General features: G+C 44.0%; 1 protein-coding gene across 1 annotated transcript in view; it reads right to left on the bottom strand.

Moving 5' to 3' along the window:
- The window catches only part of LOC121610877 (raftlin-like), a 104,380-nt gene that overhangs the window by 17,410 nt on the left and 67,519 nt on the right, over positions 1-19,451 (bottom strand). The window contains exons 6-7 of the mRNA XM_041943189.1: positions 14,578-14,781; positions 5,453-5,571 (exon numbers count right to left, since the gene is read on the bottom strand). Of these exons, the coding sequence (XP_041799123.1) occupies positions 5,453-5,571; positions 14,578-14,781 (323 nt within the window). The remainder of the gene's footprint in view (positions 1-5,452; positions 5,572-14,577; positions 14,782-19,451) is intronic.

Genomic DNA, 19,451 nt, shown 5'->3' with positions numbered 1-19,451 from the left:
CATCACTAAATGTCATAAATCACAGTTTATACTCTAAATGTGAGTAAAAGTACCTCAAAATTTAACTTAGATGTATATTTGAGTAAATGCTACTTTCCACCGCTGCTGTTAGGACGTTCATGCTAGCGCTGCTACATTTTAGGTGCATGTTATTACTTGTTTCCAATATCGAACTACACCTGAAAGACAACCGCAGCCTGTAAACCAAAACCTCTCCCTCCGCCTCGGATCTATCGGCATCATCGTCACGTTGTCTGACAATGCGGGGGCGATCTCTCACTTGCGGGGACAGTGCAAATTACTCTCCCTCTATCTAGGTCACCTCTTCTCTCACCCAAGTCAGAGAGGATAGAGATATCATGGACAGGCGAAACACGTGAACTATCAGCTCCCCGCACAACATGCACACAGGCAGGCCGCGGCATGCACACACGGACACATGCGAAGGCGTACACGCGACATTGTGAATAATGCACCAGGCAAATCTGCATCCCGAGCCGTTTGTATCGACCACTGAAGTGATTCTGGCGAGCCTTTTCCACGTCTTAAAACTGTTTCCTCAAAGATGCCGTGGCGATGCTGTGATGTGGGGCCCTAATCCAATTTTTTTTTCTCTTTAATTTCTGGGGACTGTGAAGTGCTGCTCTTCAAAGCCGGGGATGCAAGTAAATTCTAGGAATGAGTGACAACAATGTCAGCGTTGTTAAGCTCCTTTCACTCGCTGTGACTTTGGACTGCCGTTTCTTGAATTTGAACCGTGCTGATATCAACTTTACGGTGCCTGTTTGCAGGAGCAGCCACTCTCTCTAAACTCTCCTTGGAGTTTTTCTGGTTTGTCTTTCGGTTATGAGTTGTCAAGATCAAGGAGCGAGCGAGCCTGCGACATCATCGAACCACAGGGCTTGAAGTGGTTGTGAAAACATTTGACTTACTGACAGTCATGCCGTGATACTCATAGTTGTCCACATATGAAAATAAATCAAAAACCCTGTACAGACGGTGTAAATAAAGCACACATAGCTCCTTATTAAATCTGCCTTTAGATCTTCTACTATCAGTCAGCCAGAGAAAAAAGTTATTTTAGCTTTAAATCACTTTGCGAATACCAAACTCATAAAACAACTGTTATTTTTATGTTCTAGCTGCTCTAATAATACCCATAAAAGGCTTTTCTCAAGGTAACCAGGGAGCTAGGTTGCAATCTGTCTTACTTTCTGCTCTCACCATTTTTCCAAGTTATGTATAAAGCACTGGTAACCCCTGCACAGAAGTTATCATTTCCTCGTGGATTTTTTTACATTTCTTGCTGTGATTATAGGTATGAGAGCCTCGCTGCATCTCCGCTGTATCTAATTAGAGTAACACTCACTCAAGGCAGCATTATTACTCTGGTAAGGAATATGTTAAACAGTCAGTCACAAAAAACTAAACAAAACAGCAACAGCAGTCATTTACCTCCAGTGGTGCGCGGCCTTGCAGGATCATTTCAGTTTCATGCACTGAGGTTTGGGGATATGGAGATTCATGCTGACACCCTGAAATGGAGGTAAATGGACTTGTTTGTGCTGCTCAAATTCCATCCACCTTCTTTGTATTGGGGTGGAGGCACTTGCACACATGGCACATGCACCCAAGATTGTGTGCATGGCTGTAAAAATGAAAAGAAAAATCTGCTCTTTTCGGATTTGGTTAAATTGACCTCTTAAGGACGATCGCTTACAGACCCATGGTCAAATACTGTGGCTGTCCATTGATTTTTGACCTCTTTATCCCTTTTTCCCCCTTAAAGTGGCACTTGAGCAAGATTATATGTCAAAGTCAATTTGCCAGCTGTGCAGAGTACGACACAGCCTGTGGTGGTAGCCTGCTGGGGCCTGAAACAAAAACATTTTAATAGAGGACCAGCATCACAAACTGTGTGCACAAGGTGATTATGGAAGTGCAATGCACCAGCATTATACTGCTGCTACAACACTGTCACACTCACAATGGACAGTTTAAAAAAAGGCTCAAAATCGAAGCAGCAGAACCAGAAATATTGTCATATTTCTTTCACGCTTTCTTCTTCCCTGACGAACTCTGGTGCGTAGGACAGTTCCTGCGTCATGCTAGGTGCGGCTATCGTTGCCTCAAGCGTTTAGCTTCGAGCAGACATGTGGAGCAGGCTGCGGAGATCCAGTAAGCTCACTTTTTCATTTTCAAACTTGTAGTCTTCAGCCCCAAATACCTCTGACTCAAGTGGCATCAGTTTATATTTACACTGAGTGAAGCCTTCCGACCAGAGAGGGTTTTTTTTAATGCTGCACCATCACATAAGATGAAAATCTTACATGCGCAATCTACTAAACACCCCCCCTTCTTTAGCATTAGATGCATTTCTAGACAGAATACAGTTTGTTGTGTACATTTTCATTCATTCATCTGTCAGAATGGAACTGCTGCTGATAGATTTGAAGTGGATAATGGTGCTGTTGACAACAAGGATGAGAGGCTTCTAACAAAAATCAGAATCCTCATAGATGTGGGCAGTTTGTCGTTGAAAACACACTTGCGAGGATGTTTTCCCGCAGCAGCTCACGGCGGCCAAACATACGAAGACCAACCCCGGCTGAGGTCTGAAGGAGAACATGTTTTGTTTGAATATTGCTCCTGTGAATCTCAGCGAAAGGAAAGAGGGCTTTCAGTACATCAGCTCCAACGCAGCTCCTGTATTGATTTTCCCACAGGACGCAATAGATGTGAAGCTGGTCCTAATTGGAGTTTCTTAGCAGAGACCCTCAATGAGTTATACATTTGGAGCACTTCACCACCATCCATATGGTTCCTGTTCAGGTCATTTTGCTCAGGAAAACTGCTGCATCTTCAAATGCATTTAGGACATCTGTCCAAAGTCTGTGTTGTTTTTTGATTTGATGAAGCTAAAAGGAATGTGTGCACCAGCTCTGCAGCACTGGTGGCATTTTGATGCAGCAGCAGCCTTGTGCACGCTGAGCATCATGTATGTAGCATGTTGTTTTTGTCCTGTGTTCTGCTGTCATTTAGCACAAACGGTTTCCAGAAAACTTTAAAAAGCATTTTAGTTTGTCAGTTTGACATTTATGTTTGTTGCTTGTTTTCTTCTTTATTTCCTTCCTGTGATTTATTTTGAAGTCAGAATCGTTTGACCCACGAGCTTTTATTTGTCTCATATGCGGCACTTTTCATCATTACTTTTATCTGCACTTCAATACTTTCTGAAAAAATATTTCTGTGTCTTATCACAGTCGAACTAAACAAAATTAAACTTTTTTAGTTTATCATTTGGTAGTAAACAATAAATCTGTTTTTGTAATTTGATATGGAATCCTCTCAGTGTCACTGTCATGTCTTACGCGTCAACAAGGTCACTCTAATGAGTGACACTCATCCGGCTCTGGTATAGACTGAGGCGCTGTAGTCTTTGTTCAGCAAGTTATTTGAAAGATGTAATCAATTACTTTTTAGTTGTGTTTCTATCTGTCGTCCAGTGAATTTAAAGCAACATTTTGAAATGTCGCTATAAATAAAAAAACGAAGAAAATGCAAATTAGGCGCAATTGCCATAAATTGGTTTGGAGGAATAAACTAGGCTATGCAAAACAGCATATAAACTATGTTATGCATGGCTATAATAAACAGAGTTGAAGAAGAAGAACGTTGAAATCCAGAGACAACACAAGTCAGTTAGCCACCTGAGAGAAAAATGGAGAGAGGTCTGCAGGATTTGTTTCATTTTGGCATGTTTTTGCACATCATGGAAGAAACAAAAAACATGTTCCTTCTCCTTCTTCTTCTTTGGGTATTGTCGTGGAAACAGCTGATCAGTCATGTGAGTTATGTTCACTATGTCAGAACTTATTCGGCAAAGGTGTGTCCATCTCCAATTTCATCCAAAAAAGGCAAAAACTAACTCAAGTGAGCATAAAAACTTTTTCCAAATTTTGCTGTTTCCACCAAGCTTTTCAAAATGAACATTGATGGCCTGATTGATGGAAACACATGCAGATCAGCACTTTTTACATTCAAATCCTCTGATTAGTTGTGACTCATTTATAAACGGAACAATTAAAAACGTTTTTTTCCGCCCTCTGTGCTGAACGGACGCCGTCCCTGAGATGCGACGCTCCACACTTGACGACAGCATAAATGACTGCTTGAATGAAACAGCTTGTTTTCCTCTGAGCTTCATACAGCCCAACACCTGTCTGACGTTTGGATAAATAAAACTGTAAAGCGTTAGGAGGAAAACAAGATGACGTGTACAAAGAAGAAGAGCCACCACCACCACCAGCAGCAATCAATATTCCGCCTTATTTCTTCATTGTAATTATCTCCACGCTGAAACAATAATGAGCTGTGAGGATACTTTGCATACCAATTTTGAGCAGCTATCACAGTGAATGGGATGATGCGAGGCCCTGATCGGCCTTTCTGAAAGAGCGTGTTGTCAGTCTGATTTGGCATGGCGCAGATTGCTCGGGTGAAACAGTTTTTGATAAGGTCCCAGCGGAAGAGTTGATTGGATCTCCTGGAACACTGGGTGTCGGCTCGCCGCCGCCGTTGACTGTTGACGTTTCTGAGGGAGCCTTGAAACCCGTTAAGCTGTAACAGCATTACCATTCATCTCAGAGGAGGCGAGGCGCTACTGCCGCCGCCACGCAGCTACAGGAGCCTTTTTATTGGCACATGTGGCCATCAGCACTGGGCTGGACCATCAGCGAGCCACGTTTGGGGGACAAAAGTCTCCTTTCACACTTGGACACCCACAGGCCACAAAAAGTCTAAATTCAATTACAGAGATAGCATCGACAAACACATACAGACACACAGAACCGAAGTCAGCCGCACACCCTTAATGGACAAACGCATGCACATACAGCTGCATGCACAAACATGTACACACACACACACACACACACACACACACACACATACAGATGAAAGGTAATGAAATGGCCGCAAACCCTTCAACTCTAGACAGAAATCAATTTCCAACTTGGAACTTGTGCTGAGGACAGACACTAATCGGCGGGCAGATAAGGGCTTGTTTGCTCCTGATAAGACAAGCGACTGCGACACATGTCCCATAAATTGAGATTTGCCAGATTTGCCTTTGGGGTTGTTGGGGGAAAGGTTGGCTGGAGAGTGGGGAGGGGGTGGAAGGGCACAGCATGTGAGTGACAACTGATTTCAATGGCAGAGAACCAGACTCTCAAAGAGGATTTGTGCTCTAAACGGGGCTGGGCAACGTGGATTAAATAGATTTTTGAATACCACGATATTAATAAGAATGTTTTTCCAAGATTTGTTAGTGAAAAATTTAAGGAAAAACCAACATATAGAATGCTCGTAAGGTTCCGGGCTGCACACTTGTCAGCATCACAGAGCACAAAACCTGTGAAACTGCGAGGAAAAGACAAATCCCTCCACTCACATCAATGACGGTCCACTGCTCCACGACGATGGCGTCGTACGTCGGGGTGGCTGCGTTCGGCTCGGCCTCGCTCCCCTCCTGGAAGATGAAGACACTTTCCACCGACTTAGGCAGCATATCTGCAGAGAAGAGGGGGAAAAAATCCAGCCGTGAAAAGAGTATTTACTGGCTGGAGCGTGTCTGTCTTGTCTCTGCCGCTCCTCTCGGCCCTCCAGGCCAGAGGAAATGGAATGATATCACTCAGCCACATTCACACACAACCCTTTATTACATAGCCAGTGGTGTGGGCCATTTGTATGAGCAATGTGCACTTATACATTATGCAGGGAGACAGTGTAAAAGAAAGGAGCAGGTATTCCCCTTCTGGGATGTTAAAAAAAGAAGAGCAGACATTATGCGCTTCATCAGTGGTTTTCAGAGAGCCCAGAGCCCTGCTGGTTTTCATGCTAGACAGCTAAACAGAGGCTAATTACAGCTGGGAAGAAAGGTGAATGCAATAGCTGATAGGATTCAGAGGATCGGGACCGAGAAACACCGCTTTTAAAAGGATGGACAGATTTTAGTGATGGCAAAATGTAGCCACTGATTTAATGAAGTCAGTCCTTAAGGCATTAAAGCATAAATCCGTTTGCTAAGCCTGCATAATTCACCTTAAAAAGACTTGAATGAAGTGAACCACATAAAGACATTGACGCTGATGCTTCAGGCCACTGGTGAGATTGTGTGCTGCTGACCAAATAGATTTTCTAAGCTCCTCCTCTGTTGGAGGCTAACAATCGCAGGATTGGCATCCGAGACAGAAACACCACTCTGGCCCTCGCGAGCCGGGACCCCTCTCCACCCAACGTCTCTTGTTATTCATTTGATGCACGTGCACATTACATGCAGGCACACACACACACACACACACACGCCCCATGGTCCAGTCTTCCCGGCTGGCCTGAGTGCTTTCTCATTACTCCCACACCATTTACACACTAATACAGTTTGCTGGGGCCCAGGCACCAATGCGAGACACTCCACATTTCATTACTGGGCCCTAATAATAGGGGGATGAGAGGCGGCTGGAGAGCCCGTGGAGAGAGGGAGGGAGAGGAAGACAGAAAGAGATGGAGGGAGGGAGCAAGACAGGGGGAGAGATGGAGCGGAGGGATGACAGGCTCTTTTATTTCCCCCTCCCTGAAAACCCATTTAGGACTCGTGCACGCTCAATTGAAGACATCTCTCAGACATCTCCTAGCTCTCTCAAATACAGACATTGTCGTTGTCCACCCCATCCACCCCATCCACCCTTTCTCTTCTCCCTCCACCAACCCCTTCCTCGCCCAGTCCGAGGCTTCTCCATCTCATTCGTCAGCCCTTGGCGTATAATTGGAGGGAAGCATTTCGGCGTAATGTGAGGCGCCGAGGCCCACCGTCGGTTCCCTGCCAGCGCGACAGGGATCACTCAGGTGGGATCGACACAGGGTTTCTGTCTCGCTGCTCTGGAGGGAGCAGCCTGTCTCTGGTGATAATGCAGACAGATGCTGAGCAGAGGAGAGAGAAAGAGGGAGAAGTGGATGAGAAGGAGTCGGTTGCTGGGGGCGTTGAGTCCGTCAGGGGAATGCACCGGCTGCGTGCACGAATAAACATTATCTCGCGCCTATTGACTGAGAGCCGAGCCGAGCAGCCGGCGGGCCGACTGAGAATAAGTTGTTTACACTTGCAAAAACCGCCGTGCGCCCTCAGTAAAACTGTTCTCCATCCCCCCCATGACTCGCGCACTCAAGGTCGCGGGGCGAGGCATGCAAATACAGTTGCACTGAAAACAGGGAGTGACAGCATTGGGACTGAAAGCCGCAGAAGCAAACGGAGGGGGAGAGTCAGACAGCTGGAGAGGCAGGGTGACGGTGAGTGACACCCGGTGACACGCAGCAGCTGAAACCAGCACCCAAACGACAGCATCAACAACAGACACCATGCACACACACACTGAAACTCAAAGTGTTGAGTTTGTAGTAGTTTTTGGCATCTGAATGTAGATGTGTGGTCTCCAGCTGTACATATCAAGTCAGTTTGGAGGCTGTTCCTAATATTCATGGACATGCTTGCAAACCTGCTGTATGTCAATTTAAAACAAGTTGTTCCCATGTAGCTGTGTTCAACTGTGCGCCACCTACTGCTGCAAAGTCAGCCTGGCCTCACAATTGGCTGTTATTCCAGCTAGAGCTGCAGCTAGCTATTTTCAACTCTTTTGTTTGCAGATGATTTTCTCAGTTAATCACTTGCTCATCACAGTTTCCCAGAACGGAAGGTGATGCTATGTCTTTTTTCGTCCAAGCAACAGTCCAAAGAGATTTAATTTACTGCCACGTTAAGAAAAGCATCACATTGTCGCATTCGAGAAGCCAAACCGTCAGTTGTTTTGCATTTTTTTGCTTGAAAAATGACTTAAATGATTGCTTGATCATCAAAACAGAAGCTGATTAATGTAATGTCTGTTAATCATCTAATTCCAACATTTAAAGGTTCAGACCACTCAGTCGTGTTTTAAGTAGCTCAAACACTGGTTTGCTCCTTTAAATGACTATCAAGAATATTAAGACACTGAAAGCATCATCAGGGATGTGATTGGTGTCTGCCTGGTAAACTGTGTGGGTGGCCGGTGAGCAGGCAGGTCCAAACTGTGAAAACTACGAGCAGAAGTCAGCTCAGTCTGCAGACTCAGACCAACAGGCAGTAGAGACAATTCTGTCCGTGTCCTTAAATGCCCTCAAGCTCGTCTCTGTAGAGCTGCGGTAAAGCGACATTATTTGATGTCTTTTATTTTGCAGAGCTGTCTGGTGCTGTGTTCTTTAGGCAATGAGGACTGATTGCACATGAGAAAATCTATGTTTTAAGTGTATTTAGCAATTAATTGGAAAAATGTTTGGTGCAGATCAACTGTGGAAAAGTATATCATGCTGCAGATGAGAAGGTTGAGAAGTTTTTATCGACGTTTTTATGGTTTTTTTTGGCGTGGCTCTGTTTCAACATTAGAATTCTAGACTCTAACAGCCTGCAGTTGGTGACTTGAAAGCAGACTTTTCCTTGAAGGAAAAACCATCCATGAACTGTTTTTCCTGGTGGAATCATTAAGAAACAGCAGTAAATTAGACATGTATCTGTGTGTTTACATAAATCTTCAGTATAACTTAATCTAGTAGATCCATGCACTTGCTCGGATCAGTATATACTGTGTTCATGTCCAGCTGACCGCTGCCGAGCCGGGAGGTGACCCTGCCCCAGGTCATGTCTGCTGACATGATTTAAACATGTGTGCCAGGCGCTGTCTCGGAGAGCTGGAGACGGGCCGCTGACAGCTTATCTATATTTCAAACAGGACGAAAGGAGATCCAGACAGAGGGACACGTAGAGGAAGAGACATGGGTGTTTAATGCGTGCGTGGATTGGATGTGGCTCAGCCAAAGGTTTGGCAGCTGGCAGGTTGGTACCTGTGGGTTACCGGGCAGACTTTAGCAGGTAGAAAAGGAACAGAAGATGGACGGCGTGATGATATGATACCAGAGGGTGTTTGCAAATGTTTAGTCAATTTGCTTTGGTATAAATACAGGAAAACTCCAAGTAAAGACACACCTGCTTTATTACGACACAGAACATTTCCAATATATGATTTTTAATCTTTATCAGTATTCATCATTAATTTCCATTTTCTAATAACTTAGAGCCGATCTGTTCTTACGCTGCATGAGTCCAGCCATGAGCGCAGGCCAGAGTGGACCACGTGGTGTTTATTGATGCATGCAGTGTGCTTTGGAGTTGATTAACACAGAAATATTTGGGATGAGGAATTTGATTTCTTACAGCTGTGGAAGGAATTCTTACTCCATCCATCTTTGGAATTACCCGCATATGTTTCGGCTTTCAAGATAAATATATTTTTGTGATAAAAAGCTTGTAGCGGAGAAATCATCTCCAGGAGAGTTTCTTTCAGTGTAAAACTGCATATCCGACACGCCGCGGTGGCAGAGAGCTACCTTACAGCGCTGGCCTGACCATGAGACGTACCGGAGCTGATTCAGTGTCCAACCAACGGGAGCAATTTGGAGTTTAGCGTCATGCATTGAACTACCTGAGCCTCGGCACAACCTAAAAATATGGCACGTCAGCATCAGAACTATTTGTGGATAATCTCTAACCGCTGTCAAACACTTTGCTGAACATTTGCCACCTGTGGTTTTGATGTATAACAAAGAGATTAACCCAGATTCTCACAAATAAATGGTTAATTGTACAGTTAAGACTAGAGAACATGGTACTGCAGCTGTGAACATGATTTATCTGCTTAACAAGCTTGAGACTCCTGCAGCTTTGGGAGGTTTCAGTTCGGCCACCTGGGTGCATTTGTCGCATGTCCAAATTAACTGAACAGAGGAGGAAGACCAACGAACTAACTGCATTAAGTGAGCACCGTGGCAGAACACTCGACCTGTCTTGTGACTGCGGCTCAGAGGTGGACACTTGCTGTGCTGTCAAACCCTATATACACACAACTGCAGCCAGAAACACACGCATGCATCCATATGCACACGAGTATACACGCACATGCACAAACATGGCGGTTCTAATTCCACCTCTTGTCAACTTTTGTCTCAGAGAAACGCTTGCACATCATTTCCCTCCCCTGAATTTCTTTTCACAGTAAAAAATAAAGAGGAACAAACCTTATTGGAATTTCATATTCTCTGTATCTCTAGCCTCTTTCTTTTTTTCTTCCACCGTTGGCTTTGCCCAAATTTAGAAACCAGTGAGGGCTGACTGTCATGCATATGAATAGCTCAATGTCTCACAACCGGGCTACAAATCCTCATTGTGGCTCTGGAGATAGCTTAAGCTATACGAGTAACAAAGGCAAACTCCCCGTCAACACCATTACTGTCAGTTCTTCAGCAAACAAACTCAACCCCACACCCTGCTCCCAACTCCAGGGAGGTAGTGCGAACTTATGTGTGTGTCTTTGTAGGTATATGTGGATGTATGTGGGCCCGTGTGTGTGTGTGTGTGTTTGCAAGCTCTGCCACAGTTTGTATGAATTTTTAATGCGCGTCTTATGACAGTGGGGCCCGCATGCAGCTTAGGCTCTGTAAATTCAATTCAGCATCGCTATAATGTCCTATTCTGTGGCTCAGGCAAGGTCTGCACTGACTGCAAACAATGGCGCCGCACCTGACAGGACTTTCACCGTCCGAGCGATCCGTCACACACACGCAAATACACACACGCGTATGCAAACAATGCCCCTTAATGCTTTCTCATCCGGCTTCACCATGGAAACCCATCTCTAGACGCAGCACGGGGACACGGTGTGTTGCTGCGTGTGTTTGTGTGGAGGCGTGCGTCCCTCTGGACCGTGCCAAACAGCCCGCTGTCAGAGACAATAGAAAGGTAGCACAGTGTTTAGGAGGAGGCCAGGGTCGTCGTGGACTGACTGCAGGAACATGAACAGGAATGAAGATCATCTGCAAACTCTACTTCAACAACGATGAACGATGACAACAACAAGCCTTTATGTTGTCAGAGTGGCACATATATCATTGAACTTTAAACATATAATTTAGGTTTAAAGTCTTCAAAAGACGAATAAATCTGATTAATCATGTAAATTAACTGTACTAAAGGGTCATAAATTAATTTATTTCATTCAGTTATTGAATTGCAGCTTTGCATAACAACAGCACATTTATGAATAATTGTGAATATATGGTTTACTTTTAGTGGTGGCAGCTGACTTGCAACACAACGTTGATGTCACTGAAGTACGTCTGTAGTGTATTTGGATGGATGACTGATGGGAAATCTGTTGTATTTTCAAAGAAGCAAAATTGGATTTTATAATCTGTGTCAGATTACACAGCATTACAGCTTCTTAAAACTTTTCAATCAGGCGTGTTTGCAGGATTTTAATCTGAGAGTCTCTGGTTCAAACTAGGACCAGCATCCTCTCCCATGCTGTATTTGCCTGTGAGCAAGGCACTTCAGAGGCTCTTAGTAGTAGAAGGTTGAAGCTTCACCTTCCAACTCCCAGATGTAATATAATGTGAGGCAACACACTGCTAAACAAGACTTTCCAGGGATTCGAGCAGCTCTGTGAGGCTGTACTCAGGAACAGCTGTGAGCTAAATGCTAACGTCGACATGCTAACATGCTCATACTGAACATACTGATGTTTAGCAGGTTTAATGTTTACCCTGTTTACTGTCTCAGTTTAGCACATTAGCATGCTAATATTTGATAATTAGCACCAAACACAATGTACAGCTGAGGCTGATAGGAATGTCATGACTTTTGCAGGCATTTACTTATAAATAAAAGTACTGGACGAATACATTATTTTCCTGATGATGGTGCTAGGCATAAATTGAAGGGATTACCAAAGATATTACAATTCTTGAGGGCATCTGCACTGAATTTCATGGCTATCCATCCAATAAATGTGGGGACATTTTACTCAAAACCACAAATGTGAACCTTGTGGTGGTGCTACAGGAAAAGTTAGCGAGTCACCAAAGTAATTAAGATTCACCCACTTTACACCAATTATATCTACACTAAATGGCAATCAATCTATCTAGTGGTTATTGAGATATTTCAGTCTAGACCAAAGTGTCAAACACCACCAGCCCTTCCAGTAATACATACTGTAAAAAAATATATTAGTATAACAGGATAAAAGTAAAACATAGGGCAGAGGAAGGCAAGTCTTTGAAAAAAACCCACAATTACACTCATTAGTCCACACATGCATCTGTTAGGACATGAAAGCTGACGCACTCTGGTGCAAAACAAGGCTGTCACTGTCACTGCCATCTCCCATCCAAATACATGCGTCTGCCTCTATCAGTCCATGTCCTGTAACGTGCTGTGCTGCTGTCAAACAACGTCCTTGATGTTTATGAGGTCGAGACTGTCTCCTGCATCGTGTCGAGGCGTCTCATCGCGAATTCAAAAACCCGTCTCAAAGAAGTTGCTAAATATGGAGACGGCAGGAGTGGATGCTGATTCTAAACCCGGGCTGCGTGGCTGTTTGATGTAATTAGCTGCTAACAACAAATGGGATGCCGCTTTGATGTCATACTGCCAGCTGCTCTCGGGAGACCAAAATCCATAAAGTAACAGCGTTCACCTCTGTAAAGTTGTCGGTTTTCTAAAGAGGTTGAGCTCAAGCTGTGAGCTGAATTCAGCCCTGTAAGTTAGTGAAGGCAGAGGCGGTTTCATAATGGAGCTGATCTGCTTTCTACCCTACCCAGTAATTTCACTGTTCAAGAGACACATATCGTAGCAGTGCATGAAAAATGCAAAATATGTTAGAGCACCCTAATAGGCAGAAAAAAAAATTGAATCATAATAATACACTTCATTACTTCATTCTCAGGACATAAAATATGCAAGGAGGCACTAATTTGTTATCAGGTTAATTATCTATGTTTCAGAGTTGCTGAGGCGTTCACTTTCTCAGATTAATGAATTATGACTCTTATTTACTCTGGCTGGCTTATTTCTCCAGTGTCAGAGCGAAGCGCAGAGCCGGAGGAAAACCCAAACAGGAAATAGTTTAAAAGAGGACACCAACTCCAGCTTCTGAAGAATTCTCCTTAAATGAGAGTGCTAGCATTTTGCTAATAGTCATTGGCACTGGCATTGGATGCTAGTGTGGGGGACAACTTGTGATGTTAGCCATGTATACGCTGCCTTCATCCAACCTTACAGTAGCTGCAGTGGGTGCAAATACCAAACCATGGCTGTGATAGAACAATTCTCTCTTATACAGTGGAGGCACACATGTGCACAATGACATGCTGATGTTGAGCAAGTATGATGTTTGACATGGTCGCCATCATTAGTATGCTAGCACACTTTATTAGTTTAGCTAATAATTAACTTTATTAGCATTAAACACATAGTGCAGCAGAGGCTGATGGGAATATCATTAGTGTAGCAGGTTTGTATGAATGTCCAGATTTCATGACAATCCATCCAATTTCATTCAAAACCACAAATGCCCTACCCTCATGGTGGCGCTAGAGGAAACAGTCTATCAGTAAATCTTGTGGGCGATTAAATATTTCAAAGGGTAAGTGAAAAAAAAAGATCACCAAGTTTCACCAAAATCACTAGGATTCATCCTCTGACATCCAGAAATGTTTTTAGTAAATTTCATAGCAATCAATGCGACAAATGTTGAGATATTTCATTCTGGACAAATGTGGTCGACCGATCAGCCGTCAGACCGACACTTCCATCCTTAGAGCCATGACGCTAACATGGCTGAAAGCTACATCGAGCATTTTTTTTTTTTACCAGCATGGAAGAGCAGCAGCATGAGCGCCATGCATGTTGGTCATGTTTCTGACCACCTGATGAATGTAAGTCCTACAACCTTTAAGCACTGACTCCTGAGAAATATGTCAGATGTACGGTGCGAGCTGTTTAGATGTACCGACAGATATAATACTGTAGTTTTAAGGTGGAACTGCGTGTTGGTTCTTTGTTGGTCCGGCACTGTGAGTGAAAGCTTTCACACAACATGCAGTCATTTGCTTCCAAGTGAATATCGCTTAATGGTGCTTGTCATTGCAAATATATGTAGCCACAGCTTCTGCAGCCATTCAGTGTATGTTTGCAGTACAAAATCCTGCAGGATTGCACCACTTCCTGACGGTTGTCATAGCCATACACAGTTGTTATAAAGCGATACTGTGTTATTTGTACAGCCTCAGTGGCCTTCACACTTGGCATGTTTTATGTGTAACAAGCACACATTGTCTGCCTCCTGTCTGGTATCTGCATGATGCGTAGGATATATTGTATAAAGCAGAACGAATGTGATGTTACTTTCAGTTTCTGGTATGTGACTGTGTCTGTGTATACACGCTGTACCAGGATCTCCTCTGATATCAGATTTGTGTTATTCTTTTACTCATCAAAGCGACGACTGACCAGAAGTCTTTCCACATCAGTGTGTGAGATGTAATCTAAAAGCAGCATGCTCGTGTGTACATCTAAATTTCCTTATGGGACATTTCGTCCCACATCTTTTCCTGGGAAACCTCCGTATTCTGCAGCACCAGCGAGTCCTGCCAGCTTACCGTTCACGCTGCCCAGGTGGAAGTATCCATCGACCAGTGAGGCGCCATTGTTGAAGTGCTGGGTCATGTGATCCAGCCAGTTGGCCTCCACGCCCTTGACCCCCTCATCACAGTTTTGAACCCGCAGTGGCACCTTGACAGTGTAGTACTTCACCTGGCCCTCTCGGACCGGCGGGTGGTTGTACAAAGCGAGCAGCTCCACACCTGGAAACAAAACGCAGCCATTGATTTAAGTCAGGAAGGGTCGTGACAATACAGATGTAACCTCTATGGAAGTCCCACGTTTTACTGCGTGATTATTGAACTACTGATGTACACTGGCCACAATCCAAAGTGTAATTTGGCTCCGTCTGTTTGAGCACTTCCCCTCTCTTCAGCTGCCAGTATCAGAAATGGGGGGGTAAACAGTTGGCTGAGACAAAGCAGAGTTTCGTTTTAAATGACAGAACTTTTGTTGCAATGCAAACAACTATCTGCCATATTAAGTTATGACAGGATGTCGGAACTGGCCCCTTCATCACAATCTTACTGGGAACTTTTCAACGCTAACCAGCGAGCGATGTGGTGATAATCAATTGGAAGTACATTTTTTTTCCTATGAGATAAGCAAACAAGGAAACTCAGCCAGTGCGTGGACAGTCAACAAGGTTGTTGGCCAAGAAAAGTTGGCCGCAGTGTTCGTGGTCATCAGCTGTCAACGGAAAATCACAATTTGTGCGTGTTCTTGTTTTCCAACCGGTTAGATTTTTTTTTGTCTTTGAAAAAATATGGCACCGTAGGAGGTAAAATTTCTCCCAAAAAGACGGATGATATTAAAATTCAGCTCAGTTAAGTGGATGATTTGTCCTTGGAAATGATTCCGAAAAGCTGTCCACAGTAAAAATAGACATTGACGTAAATACACTAAAATTGGACACAGTCAACAGACCCTCCAATGAATGTGACCCTGAGGTGTCAATTGTCTATTCATGCAGTTTAATTTAGATTTCATCGCAAGGTTTTGCTACCCTCTCAAAAAAAAGTAAAGCTCTTGGACTATTTTTAATGTTTTGATGTTTCTTCAATGTAACAATTATACAATTGTACATAAATATATACATACAGTATATATTTATGAAGCTGAGGTCTAGGAGGTAGAGCGGGTTGATAGTTAGTTCCCCACCTCCTCTTGTCCACATGTGGAAATGTGGGCAAGATACTAAACCCCGGTTCGCTCCCCAGCCACTGAGGATGCACAAGCCAGCGCATTTCTAATTGCTGATCTCAAGCCTGGATGAATCGGGAGGGTTAAACGTCTATGCCAAATCAAATCTGCAGATCACCAAAAATCAGCACTCCAGCCGGGGTGGGACCCAGCCTGCAAGCAAGATGGAGCATCAGCCGAAAGAAGACGAAGATTTGTGGACACGAACTTTCTGACGATCTAATTATATGTAACTGCTGTGAAACTTTGTCATGTTTTACATTCATTTCTGGTGTCATGTAAGTCCATGCGGGCAGGACACTATTATAAAAGCTTCAACATAATCTCGTCATGAGCATAAATTCCAGCAGGCAGGTGCAGAAGAGACGAGAAATTAAAAAGCAATGTAAGATTAGATTTGTGCTGCCTCGAGCTGGACTCACAAACACGCTGAAAATCTTTTCCGAGGATGCTGCCTCTGTTATCCAGCTGGTTCTTCTTCTACCCAGCAACAAGCATGAGGTGGCTCAAAAATAATTTCATCATATTCATGCTACAAGTCATCCTCAGATTCCTTTTAATGCTTTCCAGAAGTGACGTTATCCCGCTGATGCAGAACTTAAAAGGGACCATTTCATTGTAACCGAGCTAATTCATCGTATAACCTTGAATAATGCATTAAAAGCTCTCCAGCTAGCTGTTGTTCACATCAAGCAGAAATATACATAATGCAGTGGGCCTCAGGAGGGAGGAGTAGGCTTGGAAATCTGCCCACAGTACGTATGTCACCGCTGCTTGCTCGTATCTTACCAAATCAAAGTGGAAAGAGTTTTATTTGTTGTGATGTGAGCGAGTGAAATATTTGCTCTGCTTGGCTTTGAAAAAAAAAAAAAACGCAAAACGTGAGATGTGAGCGGGGTTCGAATCAGGCTGAAGGAAATTCAGATCGAGCCTGCTGACGCCTTCCCCTTTCTTTCCAATGCAAATGTCGGACTGTCATTCCCCAAGTGAACCAGATGGATGAGCAGAATGTGCGGCACTGCCACCCACCCGCACACACACACACACACACACACACACACACACACACACACTGACGTGAGGTGGTGGCGGCGGCAGAGTTGTGGCTCTCTCGCTTTGGTTCTTCCGTCCGTCCGTCCATCCAGCAGACACCGGGGAAGGATGAATCATTTATAACCATTTCTCGTCTGGCTCGTCTGACTGATGTGACAGCTGGCCACCAAATTCCCTAAATCTTGTCATTTGTCACTCTTGAGGAAAGTTGAATCACAGCAGAATACCCGCCCTCCCTCCCCTCTTCTCCCCCACGTTACCCGTGTTACAACGAGGACAATATGGCAAACAAATCTTGGACGACACACAACAATGAAGCGACTTCCCATTCAACACGCCTCGGACTTGCCAAAACAACACGTTTCCTCAATGTGAATGACTCCGTCGCGATCGGCATCATATAAACTGATTTACGGTCTCGTGCACACGTGTGACGCGACGGTTTGAATCTTCTCTGTACGTCAGTGAGCTGCAGGCCGGTCATGAAGAAGACTGCTTTTGGAAACTGTGTCATGTTACTACTGGATTTAGAAATATGGTAAAGCTTCGGCCCCCAGCTCTTATTTTCTGTAATCACAGTGTAGTTAGATAATTAACAGCATTAAACCATATTCAACGCAGATGATTCCAACAGGACAGACTTGTTCCATTTATAACAGCTTGACATAAAATAGCAGCCATTAGTAAGAAACATGCTGCCTGGCTTCTTTCTTGTCTTTCTCTATCAGATGTTTTCTGTATAATAGCTGAGAGTTTTCCATGCGTTGTACTTTGTTACAGTCTAATTACGCTCTAATTATGGCACCAAGGTGACTGTAATTCAGGGGAAGGTAGCTCATTTTCTAACAATTATTTGGTCAGGAAAGACTTTCTGTGTGTGTAAACATCTTTCCAGCAGTGCTCTGTGCACAGGAGATACACTGGAGCATCAGAGGGATTAAGTGCCTCGCCTAAGGGAAACTTCAGCAGGGCAAAACAGGGAGGGGGAGGCGGGATGGGGTGCCGAGAGATAAGAGGAGACTATCTGATATTTATATGTTGGCATAAAAACATCGTCTTGCTGATGTCCGTCACTCTGGACTGCAGGATAATAAGTCGAGCTGCTTTCATCCAGCCTTCTTGAATATTGCGGAAAATCATTTTGATGGCGATGATTGTCGGGCTGATTGTAGGGCTGCCCCCTGAACGTCAGTGATTTAAATAATCGGCTCATAAGCACCCGAGTCAACTTGCATTTTGTCAATCAAATCACTTCCTCATTTTAGCAACGCAGGCTAACAGCATGGCAGGCCGCGAACGTTTGCAAACCCAGTCTCAAAATTACCTGACCACAAAATTAATTACGATGGGAACAGAAAAGAGTGATGAAATGGAAGCAGAGCGGCGTGACTCGCATACTATTGATGCAGCATTAGTTCACACAACAAAACTGTGGATTATGAAATCCGAAATAAGATTGTTGCGATAAACGGACCTTGTCACTTTCCCCCTGTGTGGTTCCAGCAGCCGGGGCTCAAACCAACATGTTCACTGTGATCACGACAAGACTGCAATACAAAAGCATCTTACGATTCCTGTGAGAAGCTGCAGAGCTGCAGAAGAACACATGCTTCATTGTTCAAAGTTAAGTAATCTTTGATCTTTGAGAAACTCCATTAGCAACCAACATAAATCTCTTAAACAAGCTCACCACTCCCCCCCGTCCCCTTGTGCTGCAGTGGCCTTTAAATGACACTGGCAGACTCTACTGTGTAATAGAAACAAATAAACTCTTCAGAGCAGAGGTCTGCTGGAGAGGTGCAGTGGTAAAAACTGCAGAGTCATTCGCTTCTTGGCTGTATAACAAGCGTAAGGTTTCAAAGCCAGAAACGTCACCGTATGGCAAAGTAATTGGTGTGAATCAATAACTTTATTAATGTTTCAGAGAATTATTGTGGTCATTTTTATGCTATAGGGCAGTAAAATGTTACCTAATGCCACTATAATGTGATATTTATAGAGATGCTTGCTTATCCTTGTGTCAGACACACACACACACATACACACACACACAACCACAGACAGTATGACTAATTCCTTTGAACCTAATCACACAAATTCATTACATCTGACAGAGTAAAGTCTGTGTAGCTAGCCTGGCTCTTGTTGTCACTGGCAGCCCTGCTAACAAGAAAACGAGCGCATGAGTGTTGTTAGGACATTGAAAGCATGTTGCTTCAGAGGCTTATCCGATAGCAGCCCGGCCGCCCAAATGTCGGTGGCAACAACCCCGCCATGATCACAGCGGCGTGGCTTTCCGACATGACATGTCGTCATTTCAATGTCTGTTCCGATAATCTGAGAAGCCGGACGCTGATCCCATCACAGCAGCGCTCCCGAGGATAAAGCCGAGCAGCTGAGAAGACGTCTGCACGTCGACTGAGATGCAGACGGATATTCCTCAGGAAAGCTTGTATCGTGAGACTCGATCAATGCATGTCAGCATCAAAGGAACAGATATCTCAATCAATTAAACACGTGTTTGTTAAATGTTGACTGCAAATCAATATCCTCTTTTTTTCACATTTTTTTCGGCGAGTTTCTCATGAATTCTCATTTCTTCTCTTCCCTTCTTATC

Source organism: Chelmon rostratus, chromosome 8 (assembly GCF_017976325.1).
Source record: "Chelmon rostratus isolate fCheRos1 chromosome 8, fCheRos1.pri, whole genome shotgun sequence".
In the NCBI taxonomy this organism is placed as follows: Eukaryota; Metazoa; Chordata; class Actinopteri; order Chaetodontiformes; family Chaetodontidae; genus Chelmon; species Chelmon rostratus.
The sequence above is the reverse complement of the archived record's forward strand: the minus strand, read 5'-3'. Positions and strand labels throughout refer to the sequence as shown.